This window comes from Rutidosis leptorrhynchoides, chromosome 10 (genome assembly GCF_046630445.1).
Source record: "Rutidosis leptorrhynchoides isolate AG116_Rl617_1_P2 chromosome 10, CSIRO_AGI_Rlap_v1, whole genome shotgun sequence".
Lineage (NCBI taxonomy): Eukaryota > Viridiplantae > Streptophyta > Magnoliopsida > Asterales > Asteraceae > Rutidosis > Rutidosis leptorrhynchoides.
Window position 1 is genome coordinate 246096995 of NC_092342.1, and position 14479 is coordinate 246111473.

The window sequence follows — 14479 nt, forward strand, 5'->3', positions numbered from 1 at the left end:
AGTCGATAATTACATAGCTAAACGCGGAGATGGACATATATTGTTAATTTAAAATAACATTTAAATCTTTCACGGGTTATACCTTTTAGTTCGACTCGAGTTGCGCTTCAACGACATCATTCTTTAGCCACGAAATAATTTTACAAACTAAACGCAATAAAATACATTGAAAATCGAACCCCCGACGCGAAGTGAGGGTTCAACAAATAGTTAAAGCTAAAAGCCTTTAAATCTATAACAACATTTTCCATCTCTGTCATTCTTCTTATTTCTTTTTCACTAAAAAAGGATGAATTATAGTTTTAATTGCTTTCATTTATTTTCTATTTTAAAAAAATTAGTTACGCCAATCGTTCTTAAAGTTTACCATTAATTTATCATGGGTCCTAAAGTTACTTTTTTCGTGCTAACCCTTAATAATGTTTTGATTTGGTTTCTTATTCGTCCCTAGAACTAACTGGCGTTAAGTCATCTTCGTTAAGTCACATGGGCTAGTTACTTTTAGGGATGAATATGAAATCAAATTAAAAAATTATTAAGGGTTAGCGCAAAAAAAAAAAAAAAAAAAAATTAACTTTAAAGTAGAGAGAGGTATGGATCATTTCAACATGAGAAAAACATGAATCACTTGGAAGTTATTTTATAGAACAGCCAATCAACTTCCATAATCTTAAATTATGTTACGGAAATCAAATCGTTAACTACTACAAATATAAGATGGTTACAAGTCCAAATAACTGCTCAGTTAATTGGCAGCCACAAGTTGATGTTTTCTTTACTCACGGGTGAACCATTGCGGCTTCAGATATCTGTTCCACGAAAATTTTGAACGTTAGTTAAAAGACACAGAAAGAAAAAAAGAAAAAGAAAAAAAGAAAAGATCCAACAGGTTAACAATGTTGTGCTAGACGAACTTGTACAGATTTTACAAACGATAAGAACTTCAATGGTTAAAAAAAGATACTCGACGCGATATAAACAATTCATTAATTTAGCATTTAAATAAAGTGATTTCTTTAGGTATCGAACACTGCTTTTATCTAGGAATATTCCTGGGAACAGTGGAGTCGTTATTATGCCAAAATGCTGATATGGGTATCACGTGCGTAGCACATGCATCTGTTAAATGAGGGATCACGTGCTAATCACGTGACCATCTTTAGGGCTTGCAGTTGGAGTTGCAGAATATTCCGCCTAAAAGTTGTTGAGTGTTAGATTCAATTCGGTTTAAGTAGTTAGTTGTTACATGATTAGTTTTGAGTTTTCAATTTGTAATCAAGTTACATTCTCTCTGTATTCTCAATTTCTTGTAATTCGTTGTACACCATTTTGCCCCAATTTAACTACGAAGCTCTTCTTGTTCTTGAGCTTTAAGGTTGATTGTGGAGTTCAATACAGATTCTTTAATCCAAGTTGAGCTATTGTATCAGTGGTATCAGAGCAGAACGCTCCTGGAAATCTCAAAATCCGATTCAATTTCAATCCAATTTCATACACCATGGTAGCATCAACCCGAAATGGTGTCGTTAATGAAGAAAATTCAATTGAAGCTTTGAGAGCTGCAATTGAAGATATGAATCGCAACATGTTAACCGCTCAAACGCAAATGAATGAACGCATCTCAAGTTTGTACCTGCAACATCAACATTTTCAAACAGAATTGCAGAAATTCAAGTCAGGAGAAGGAAATAGTCATAAGCAGGTGACTAGGTTTACAAAACTGGAGTTCCCAAAGTTTGATGGTACAGATGTAAAGGGATGGATATACAGAAGTAAACAGTTTTTCTTGGCTGATCAAGTGGAAGATGATGACAAGGTCCGCATAGCATCCATTCATATGCAGGGAAGGGCCTTAAATTGGCATCAACAATTTGTTAGGTTGAATGGTGAAGATGTGGAATGGGCATTGTATGAAACAGCCATTCAAAAGAGGTTTGGATCAAGTATAGATGATCCTCTTTCAGAATTGAAGAAGCTTAAACAAACAGGTACTGTGGAAGAATATCATGATAAGTTTGAATACTTGTTGAATAAAGTTGAAATTAGTGAAAAGCATGCTGTAAGTTTGTTCTTGGGGGGTCTAAGAAAGGATATTGAATTATCTGTGCGTATGTTTAAGCCAAAATCATTGGAAGATGCATATAGCTTGGCTAAGTTGCAGGAGGATATGACATCTTTTACAGTCAAGAAACCAATTTTGAGCCACCAACCAAAAACTTCATACCAACAATGGCCAAGAACCCTACATACTACCAGTAACCAATTGGCTTTGGCGAACACTCCATACAACAATACTAGTGAGCAGAAAACCTTAGCTACCAATTCTGTTACTAGAAGAAGGTTAACTCAAAAGGAAATGGAAGAAAAAAGAGCTAAAGGTCAATGTTTTTACTGTGATCAGAAATATGCACCAGGTCATAAGTGCCCTGGTCAACTATATTCTCTTGAAGTTGTGGTAGATGAAGAGGTTGAACATCAATTGCTCAGTGAAATGCCAGATATAGAAGAAGAAGAAGAACATGAATTTGCAGCAGATCAGGGTATCAATTCACCACACATTTCACTGAATGCTCTCACTGGAACCAATGCTTATCAAACCATGAGGGTTAAGGGTTTGGTTAATAAATACAAGATACATATCTTGATTGACTCTGGAAGTACACATAATTTTTTGGATATTAATGTGGCCAAAAAGTTAGGGTGTAAGATTAGTGGCACACCACCTCTATCAGTGTTTGTACCAGGGGGAAATCAAACATTAAGTGCCAACCAATGCCATAATTTTCAATGGCAGCTGAATGGGGAAACCTTCAAAAGTGATGTGATGCTGTTGCAAATTGGGAGTTGTGATATGGTGTTAGGGATACAGTGGTTGGGTACCCTAGGGGATATAATGTGGAACTTTGAAAAGTTAAAGATGACCTTTTTGTATAAAGGAAAAAAAAGTGGAACTCAGGGGTCAACAATCAACAGCTTCAATTGTTGATGGTAAAAAAATCTCAAAGATTGTACAACAGCCACAAGTCCAATTGAATGCTATGTGTCTATGTATATACCCTGTAACATTGTGCAGCATGGAAGTTAACCAGAGTAACAAACAACAAGGTACAAATACTGTGCACAAGGGTATACAGAACTTAATTGCTACTTATAGTGATGTATTTGAGGTACCAAGATCTTTGCCACCAAAAAGAAGTTGTGACCACAGGATTTTACTTAAAGAAGGGTCACAACCAGTGAATATAAGGCCCTATAGGCACCCACCTTCACAAAAAGATGCTATAGAGGTTATGGTCAAAGAGCTGTTGGAAAGTGGGGTGATAAGACCAAGTCAAAGTCCATTTTCTTCACCAATTGTCATGGTGAAGAAAAAAGATGGTAGTTGGAGGATGTGCGTAGACTATAGGGAGTTAAATGCAAGGACCATTAAAGATAGATTCCCTATACCCATTATAGAAGAGCTCATTGATGAACTCAGTGGTTCAAAGGTGTTCACTAAGCTGGATTTGCGTGCAGGCTACCATCAGATTCGCATGTATGATGAGGACATAGCAAAAACTGCATTTCGTACACATGATGGACATTATGAGTTTCTGGTAATGCCCTTTGGGTTGACAAATGCTCCATCTACTTTTCAGTCACTCATGAATGATGTGTTTAGGCCTTTTTTAAGGAAGTTTACTCTAGTCTTTTTTGATGATATTTTGGTGTATAGTCCCAATTTAGAAACACACATACACCATCTGCAACAAGTATTGGAAGTCATGAAGCAAAATACTTTGTTTGCAAAAGAATCCAAGTGTGTGTTTGCTACAGATAAGGTGGAGTATTTGGGCCATGTCATTTCTGCACATGGGGTTTCTACAGATCCAGCTAAAATTGAAGCAATTGCAAGGTGGCCTCAACCAAAAACATTGAAACAGTTGCGTGGATTTTTGGGGTTAACAGGCTATTACAGGAGGTTCATCAGAAATTATGCTTTAATTAGTCAACCTTTGACTAGGTTATTGAAGAAGGATGCTTTTAAATGGGATGCAGCAGCTACAGTAGCTTTTGACACTTTGAAACTACAAATGCAGCAGTCTCCAGTACTGGCACTTCCAGATTTTACACAAGAATTCACAATAGAGACAGATGCATCTGGTACAGGTATTGGAGCTGTTTTACAACAACATGGACACCCAATAGCCTTTTTAAGTAAAGCATTATCACCCAAGCATCAAGCTTTATCAACTTATAAGAGGGAATTTATGGCAATCATTCATGCTTTAGAAAAGTGGAGGGGATACCTTCTTGATAGGCATTTTAAAATTGTCACAGATCACATTAGTTTGAAGTACCTGCTGGATCAGAGACTTTCTACCCCTACTCAATTAAAATGGCTGCCCAAATTGATTGGTTTTGATTATGAGATCAATTACAAGAAAGGCAATGAAAATGGCGTGGCAGATGCTTTATCTAGAGTTGAGGGCAGTCCAACATTATACAATATTATTGTCACATCTGTGACTAATGATATTTACCACAAAGTGCAACAAAGTGTTCTGCAAGATGTAGACTTGCAGCAGTTAATGGAAAGAGTGCAAAATCAAGATCCAAAGTGTCATCACTACTCAATTGAAGGAGGAAAATTGCTCAAAAGAGGTAAACTTGTAGTGGGATGTGATGAAGCATTAAGGGTTAGCATTATTAGGCATTTCCATGATGATGCTAATGGAGGGCATTCAGGAGTGGCTTCTACAATTCAAAAGGTAGCTACTTGCTTTTACTGGAAGAAGATGAAAAAGCAAGTCAAACAGTATGTTAGGGAGTGTAGTGTTTGTCAACAATGCAAACCAGATTTGAGTCCTTACCCTGGGTTGCTACAGCCTTTACCAATTCCTTCTAGGGTGTGGACTGAAATTACTATGGATTTTATTGAAGCTTTGCCGAATTCAAATGGCAAAACTGTCATTTTTGTGGTAGTCGACAGGTTAAGCAAGTACAGTCACTTTATGGCATTAAGTCACCCATTCACAGCTGCAACTGTTGCACAATGTTTCCTTGATAATGTGTATAAATTGCATGGTTTACCAGAGAAGATTGTCAGTGATAGGGACAAGGTCTTCTTGAGCACTTTTTGGAGAGAGTTGTTCAAAATGTTAAAGGTAACTCTCCATTTCTCTACTGCATACCACCCACAATCTGATGGGCAGACAGAGGTGGTTAATAGGTGTCTTGGTTGATACTTGAGATGTATGACTTCAGACAAACCTAAAGATTGGGTTAAGTGGTTGAGTTTAGCTGAATACTGGTATAATACTAACTATCATACTTCAATTCAAACCACTCCTTATGAAGTATTATATGGTCAACCACCATCAATGCCTATTACTTATCATCCTGGTGAAAGCAGAGTTGACATGGTGGATAGATCTTTAAGTGCACGGGAAGCTGCTATTCAATTGCTTAAGTTCCATTTAAAAAGAGCTCAAGATCGTATGAAGAACTATGCTGATTTGGGCAGAACAGATAGAGAATTTGAGTTGCATTCATGGGTATATGTTAAACTTCAACCTCACAGACAAGTTACCCTTCGAACTGGCAAATATAACAAGCTATCTCCCAAATATTATGGTCCTTTTCAGATAATTGAACGTGTTGGTCAGGTTGCTTACAAGCTACAATTGCCAGATTCCAGCCAGATACACCCAGTATTCCATGTGTCACAGCTCAAAGCTTATCATGGAGCTCCAGTCCTGCAAATGGGCAATTTACCTAATATCGATGGTCAAGGCATTATTACTCCTGTACCAGCAAAATTATTAGCTCGCAAATTGGTTAAGAAGAACAATCGACCTGTGGTTTATGCGTTGGTTCAATGGCAGCAAGGTACCTGTGATGATGCCACATGGGAACCTTTGGAAGAGCTTATGCAACGGTACCCTAATTTTGAAATTGTTGCCCATGCTTGAGGTCAAGCATTTTTTCAAGAAGAAGGGATTGATATGGGTATCACGTGCGTAGCACATGCATCTGTTAAATGAGGGATCACGTGCTAATCACGTGACCATCTTTAGGGCTTGCAGTTGGAGTTGCAGAATATTCCGCCTAAAAGTTGTTGAGTGTTAGATTCAATTCGGTTTAAGTAGTTAGTTGTTACATGATTAGTTTTGAGTTTTCAATTTGTAATCAAGTTACATTCTCTCTGTATTCTCAATTTCTTGTAATTCGTTGTACACCATTTTGCCCCAATTTAACTACGAAGCTCTTCTTGTTCTTGAGCTTTAAGGTTGATTGTGGAGTTCAATACAGATTCTTTAATCCAAGTTGAGCTATTGTATCAAATGCATTATTTGAATTGTTTTTTTTTTTTTTTTTTTGGTAAAGTCAAAACAAACTTCCAGCATTTTTACGCCTGCCATTAACTATACTGGTACCGTTAATTTACTTGTAAGCTGTAAAGATGATAACACTAACATAAGTCTTCTGTAGATATGCAACGCTTAACTTTTAGTGCAGACCTTCATTCGGTTCTTGACACAGCGCAGCCAATCAACTCTAATAAAAGCTACTTTTGTATAATCTTTTGAGTAAATAGATAAAATTAAAAAGTAGCAATTATGACTCGTTTAGTCATAAAAGGGTGATATAGGTTATGTTCCTCTAACAGGATGGGGTCAAAAGCCACTCAAAACTAGCCTAATGCATACATATAGAATCTACTAGATCTCTTAAATAGTTATCTGTTACGAGTCTTAAATACAAAACACTCGAAAAAATGACCAAACATGTAAACAAAGTTGCTCATTCCGGCCGATTTGCGATTATTCCACACATAAACAATGCATCAAGTATAATGAAGACAGTACTTTACAAACAAAAATGAGAAGATAGAACTGACCAAGCAATATTGTCCCAGTGAAGAAAACCGCCATGGCCTCTAGCATTTGTGAACTTGTAAGTTGGACCCGTAACTACAGAAACAATAATAAGTTAATTCAACTCATGTCTAAAGAGTATACAACAATATTTTCTTCTTTTTTGAAAAACTAGAGAATCAAATGACTAAAATTACCTTCATAACCTCCAAAAACTGGATCTTCCGCAAGCAGAAGTGGTGTATCTAAGTCGATAAATCTGTTAACAATTTACAACTTATTCAATCGTGAATTTCCATCGAACTGAAAAACAGAGATAAAGGTGGTAAAATGGGTCCGTTCGGGCAGTTGACTAACAGGGCAAAACGGTTTCTACGGGATCAAATCAGCTTGCTCAAAATACCTTTTGTAAAGAATTTATTTATTTAATAGATAATGTCAAATAAAACGAGTATATCATACGGAAAAGTCCATTCTTTTAATAAGAATCTAAACTTACTAGATACTTTACAATATTTTATCTACTACAAATTCATTTGACTTTCGTCTCACTTGACCCGCTTACTTTTAATCTATTTGATTTGACCCGTTAACCATTTGAGATGTAACAAAGGCCTAATCAATTCGTTAAAAAGTAAATGGGTCAAAATTGCCACCTTTAATAAAGTATATTATATCAAGCATCGTTTCACTTACTTAAAGCCGCCTAGACCAGCAGCAAGATGGCCCGCAAAACCCATTGCAAGCCTAGTTTCAACCATCCCACCAATCATCAAATCTAGTCCTGCAGCTTTTGCAAAATCAATAATTTCAAGAGCGCCTAAAACACCCACTTTGGCGACTTTGATATTAATAACGTCTGCAAGTTTTCGTTTTGCTATTTCTTTAACATCATCTAAACTTCTACAACTTTCATCTGCAGCAACTGATACACCAAATTTAGACTTTGCAACTCGAGTAACGTGACCTAAACCTTCCCAATCGTCTCTGTGAACCGGCTGCTCGAAAAGGATAGGGGTCACCTCCATTTCTGAAATCAGATTACAAAAACAATAAATAAATTATAAAAAAATAATTATAATACATTTCAACATTTTCTGTTTGACTGCTCAAGATAGAAGTCAGGACAGTTGTGTAACGAATCAAAATCGGGCCGGATTTAACACCCGTGTCTAGAAAGATAGGTAGAATTGACTTTTTTTCATCTAGTTTATATTCTATAATAAACAGTTAACGTGTTATTAATGATTACATAAGTAAATGTTATTACCACAACAGTTTAGTACTCTAGTTTAATGAGACAGAACTAAAATCTACTAGCGAGGCTTTTTGCGCAAAAGATACACTTCAGACAATTATTGACTAGTTGACCTGCTTCCATTTTACATACGAGTTCAATGCAATGCAACCCATTTTGGGTAATCATAAGCCAAGTTGACCCAGTAGATGTGTCTAAATTGGTTATATTAAAATATCTAGCTTTAACTATTACATATTACATTTATGACAAGTGCTAATCTGAGTCGTCAATTTGCAATTATTTGATGTTATTATGGACATCCAAACGGCCCCTAAAATGCATGTGGTTACAAAATGCATAATGATATTTTGATTTTAATTATCTTAAATATAACTTTACCATGTAACTTTTCAAGAACTTGAATAGCTTCCGATGAAGTGTAGCCTTCATTAGCGTCTAAAATGAAAACACAATGGGGATGCGCATTGCGTATAGCTTGAAGCACTTCGATATCTGCATTTAAATCCTTTCCGACCTTAAGCTTCAAAGTTTTAAACCCTTGTTTATAATACTTTGAAGCCAATTCACTAGCTTCGGCTGGGGAAACAATAGGTATCTACAGTAACACAAAACTTAGATTAGTGTTAACTTCCAGATGTTTGTTAGTTTGTTCGATAAAAAATAGAGGTGACAAGTTCAAATCGTTAAATTTGGTATGTACTAATTACTAACGTCAGGGGCGGATGTACTTTGTTACTAGTGGTTGCACATTACACCACTGAAATATGCGATGCACTGGAAATCTTTTTGGGTTTTTAATAAGTGATACCAGTGGATACTGTAAATTTTTTTTTGTGTGACACCACTAAAATATGCGATGCAGTGGAATTTTTATTAAGGTTTTAACCGATGACACCAGTGACCACCATCGGTCCTAAATCCGCCACTGACTAACGTGTCAAACATGTACAAATAGCTCAAAAGCCCCATAAGGGAAATGGGTCTAATTAGTCAAAGTGAACTTTTGACACTTAAAACCTCATTAATTATTGATTGGATACATCAAGTTACTATTTTTAATGTTTGTAACCATAGTTGGCAAAATAATTGATTTTAAGTAACTTAAAGCGCTTTGGGCGAAAATTGTCGAGGGTCAACCCAGCCATCTTTCCATTCCATTCCAAAACATACCTATATCGAACAGTTACCAAACCCGCCCAGTCCGCCCAGTGTGTCACCATTAATAAATATACATAATCTTACTAAAGATAGAAACTGAACTGTAATATCTGTCGTAATTGTATTCGAAACACCACCAAAAAACCTCCATAACGGTGTACTAATACTCGTTGCAACTGCATCGATTACAGCCATTTCTACCCCAGCTCTAACCTTTAAGCAACAATATAAGAATAAAGTCATAAACTTTTAACATGCAGAAGAGTCAACAATAATTCATCAAAAAAAAAAGTCAACATAATTATTAAATTCAGTCATAACAAGATCATCAAATAACCAATTGCATGTTGCATGATACTAAAAAAAATTAACAAAAAACTTACAGAAGCAAATTGATGACCAGGAAGAAGTTGACCAATATCATTCAAAAGATGACCTAAACTCATAGCTTGACTTTTTTTCAAAAATTCACAAGCTTCATTAGCTTTAGTCAACGCCGTGTTCTGATCTTCCGCCGTCACAAACGGCAGCACCGGCGATTCACCCCACCCACAACAACCGTTACTCAACTCTACACGAATCGCAACATTTTCAACTCCATTGAGTCTTGAAGTCGCAATTGTAAAAGGAGCAATTAATGGTACGTTTAATTGCCTACCTTCTGCTCGATGAATGTCCACAGTGAAAGTTTCCATTAAATTCTTAAAACTCAAACTTGATTTAACACATGCAGCTGCTGTTGTAGTATCACTAGTGGTAACAGAGTTAGCCATCATCATTACACGTCCGCTGGATTGAAATTGGTGAAGGTTGTTTGGGGGAAATGGTGAAAAATTAACTGAACCCATTGTTGTTTGGATGATGAAAACGAGAGTGAGTGATCGAATGAGTGAGTGTCTGAATTGTGATTTGGGGAAAGTTTAATACGATAATATGATTATTGGAAATTGTGATGATCATTAATTAATTGTAAAAAAATATAATATAATTAGTATTTGTAATAGGATATGCGATGCGATATGAAGGTGGTGCGACTTCAATTCCGCCATTGTTTATTCTGCAAAAAACAAACTTCTCATTTGTTTTGTTTAATAAAATAATAATTAAGGCAGCTCGTTTTTTTCATTTTTTAACCGATAGTAATAAAGAAAGGCACTGTTAGGTGTTAGGTACTACTTCCCCGTTTCATATTAATTAATTATCCCAAATAAAAATTATATAAAATAAATAAATAAATTATATATACTACGTATTATTATGGGAATGATTCTCACACACACTTTTTTAATCTCCACACACCTATTTTAACCTTTTACTCTTCTAATAATACTCAATTGGTGTGTGAGGATAAAAAAAAAGTGTGTGTGAGAATCATTCCCCATTATTATGGGGATGATTCTCACACACACTTTTTTGTTTGTACTAAACCAATTCAACTTTTATTATTAAGTTTTAGTATAATAAAATCTTTGCTGGAGCTTTTGTTTTGTAATGAATTTAAGGTTTTTATACTGTTTTTTGTTTTGTACTAAACCAATTCAACTTTTAATGAATAATTTGATTAATTCTTATCATGAACCTGATCGTTATCTAGTTCTAGATTACAACATTATTAGTAGTTCGATTCGTCCAATATTATTAATAGCCCAAATCATATATTAATAGTAGTTAAGTTTCTTATTATCATAAGTTTAAGATATTGATAGTTTCTTATTTCTTTTAAGTGTATAACAATACATTTTAATGTTGTCTATGATCATAATAATATATAGCTTACTAATAAGTAAAACAAGATATCGTTAAAGAATTTCTTACCTTGATTAATGACTCGTGAATTCCTTAAATTAACCTTGATTACGCTATCGTGTTGATAACGTGTTGTAAATTAGTAGTTTAAAACTACCTTTAGTGACCTATGTTTTTATTGTTGTAAGAAACAATAAGAGGAAGAGAGGAAGTAATGAGTATATTCAAACTCTTGGTGTGTTTATCTTGCACATATTGATCCATATTTATACTACATTAAGAGTGTTACATATTTGACTTTTGTGAATTAAATAAAATTGTTAGCCACATTCAATAATTGATTGTTAACCATCTTCAATAATTGATGCATTATAACAGTTTTCCATTTTTACCTTCTCAAATTTGTTATTCTGATGGCCCACATGTTACACGTGATCAAGTTAGATTTTAAATCTCGAATATTGGACTACTAACATTTTGGGCTACTAACTATTATTAAGTTCTTAGTGCACTTGTGTTGTTATTATTATATGGTTGGCTCTGCCACCTAAGTTATATATGGTCGGTTATACCGCCTGAATTATATATGGTCGACACTGTCGCCTAAGTATCATTTATGTTTACTAACATTATATTTCTTTAATCTAACTTTTATTAACTTCACTAACATTTATATTTATGTTATCTACATTTATGATTACTTATGCAATTAATCATTATTTATTTCATGCATACTAATGTTTATTTTTAAATTTATTATTTATGCATAATATGTTTATTCTCTTAATCTTCGTATTTATACTAGACATATTTATACTAAATGTATTTATATTAATCGTATTTATACTAATAAAATTCTTTTATTAAAAATTATTATTAATACAAAGAGTACATAACAGTCGTTAACGTCAACTAACGATGTTACAACGGTCATATATAAATAACGGTTGTTAACGTCAACTGACGACGTTACAACGACTATATTTTTTCAAATATAAAATAAACATCTCAATTTTCACAATTTCACAAATCAAACTTCATTTTCTCGGATTACCACTCTCAAAAGTTTTTGTAGAGATGATTCACCCGAGGATGATTTTTTCTATTGTATTGGTCATACTAAGTATCATCATTGTTGCTAATATACCACTGGGTGAACCTATATTCTATCCTGCCTTTGTGGTTTTATCATTTATAATCATGCCATTATTCTGTTATTTGCTACTTATGAATTTAAAATGATTCTAATTTCATGTTGTTATTTGTCTATGAATAGAAATTGATTATGATCATGATTTATGTTGTTCATCTTTTTGATAATAGAAAATGTCGAATTTGAAAATGCTTAAATTTGCTCCTTTAGAATCAAGTGGGAATAATTACTTACCATGGGTTATAAATGTGGAAAAACATCTCGAATCAATCGGTATTTTAGAAACCCTGAATGAAAATAACAATGTTCATTTTATGTAAAAGTGGTGAGTTTGTAAGAAGCATATTCCACAGAGTTTTCTATTTAACTTTCCATTTCAACGCCTCACTTAATATCAATGAGTAGTACTACTTGAAGTTGATTTGTTTATAAAAGCTTTTAGTGATGATTTCTACTAGATTAAAACATATTTTATAGAATAACAACTTCTTATAGACATTTTCCAAATAAAGTATTAAACTAATTAAAGCACTAGCTCCCAGTACTAACTTTAATCAATCCACGTACGATTATTTTATATGTAAAATATAAACGAGTAATCAACAATTACAAACTAGCTAGCTACTTGTATATTTTAGAAAATTATTATAATCAAACCAAACTTCTTAATCATACATATATGATTAAAGATTCAAGTGTATTGTGGAAAAAGCTCAAAGATAGATATGATATTAATTATTCAGAAACAATCGTGATCTATGAACAAATAAAATTGAAGATGTTAGTAGACGCGCTTATAAGAATCCCAGAGATTCTTATTAATGATATGGTAACATGGATCATCAGTCTAGTATTTCTTGAATACATGAACATCTTGTTTAGCTCTACAAATAATTCGTAAAAGAAAAGAAAACGAGAGTGAATATGTTGAAAAATCTTGATTAAATAAACCCTGAGCTACCTTGAGACTTGAATGGATTTGAATTTTCTAAAATGCCTAGCTTGTTACGTATCACCCCTAAATAAATGATTTTAGAACATAACATATATATGTTTATTAAGTGTTATCTTTTATGTACTTCAGATTGTAACTTATTTGCAGGTAATATAATTTGATTATCTTGCTGAAATATTATTCATTATTTGCTTATCTAATTTGAAGTTTTAGTATGAATTTTGCTGAAATACAACATCAATTAAATGGTAAAGACCTTTGTATTGCAGATAGTTGTAACATACACACTATGATCAAATCTAAGAAATATTTCATTGATTTGAAATCAACTAAAGGAATTATAAATACTATATCAGGTATTGCAAAAATAAACGGGAAAGGAAAAATTCATGTTACCAAATGGTACGAATTTTCTAATAAATAATGTCTTGTTTTCTCTCAAATCAAAAAGAAATTTGTTAAGTTTCTCTGATATATATCATAATGAATATGATTATCAGTCAATGATAGCAGAAAATGAGAAATATCTATGTAGCACCGAAAAGCGCTTATGATTAAAAGCGCATATGATGAAAAGCGCATATGATGAAAAGCGCAGCGCATATGATTAAAAGCGCATATATGATGAAAAAAGTGCAGCACATATTATTAAAAGCGCATATGGTAAAAATGATATATGATGAAAAGCGCATATGGTGATTAATGAAAAGAACATATGGTGATTAATGAAAAGCACATTTGGTGATTAATGAAAAGCACATATAGTGATTAATGAAAAGTATATTGTGAAAAGGAATCACAAATGTTTCTTGAAAGAATTCAATGTGAGATATGTGGATAAATTCATCCACCATGTGGACCATTTAGACATTTCATGTTATGATAGATGCATTTAGTAGATGGTCTCATGTTTGTCTATTATCAAGTAGTAAAATTTCATTTGCATAGTTTCTTGCACAAAATTACACCATTAAAAGGGTGCAAATTGATAATGCTGATGAGTTAATATCTCAAGCATTTAATGTTATTATATTTCTATAGGGATTGTTGTTGAACATCCTATTGCTCATGTACATACAAAATTGGTTTAGCTGAATCAATAATTAAATGCTTGCAGCTAATAGCTAGACCATTGAAAATAAATACCGAACTCTCAATAGTTATATGGGGACATGCAAATTTACATGTGCGACATTAATTCATATTAGACGAAGTGCAAGTCATAAATATTCTCCCCGACAACTTGATTTTGGCTGAGAGCCAAACTTTTCCCAACATTAGAACATTTGGTTATGTAGTGTATGCTCTAGTTGCACCCCCACAACGCACTAAAATAAGCCCTCAAA

General features: G+C 33.7%; 1 protein-coding gene across 2 annotated transcripts; it reads right to left on the bottom strand.

The window, feature by feature from the left end:
* Positions 1-648: 648 nt before the first annotated feature.
* LOC139872909 (L-Ala-D/L-amino acid epimerase-like) lies at positions 649-10345 on the bottom strand. 2 transcript variants are annotated; one of them, XM_071860845.1, is made up of 7 exons: positions 9663-10345; positions 9382-9492; positions 8500-8716; positions 7557-7890; positions 7058-7119; positions 6884-6956; positions 649-809 (listed from the first exon to the last, which is right to left on the bottom strand). In XM_071860845.1, coding segments are annotated over exons 1-7 (1263 nt in total). In that variant the 5' UTR covers positions 10128-10345; the 3' UTR covers positions 649-808. The 2 variants fall into 2 exon arrangements, with proteins under 2 accessions (XP_071716946.1, XP_071716945.1); XM_071860844.1 differs by lacking the exon at positions 649-809 and having other exon boundaries at positions 6714-6956.
* Between the last annotated feature and the right edge of the window lie 4134 nt (positions 10346-14479).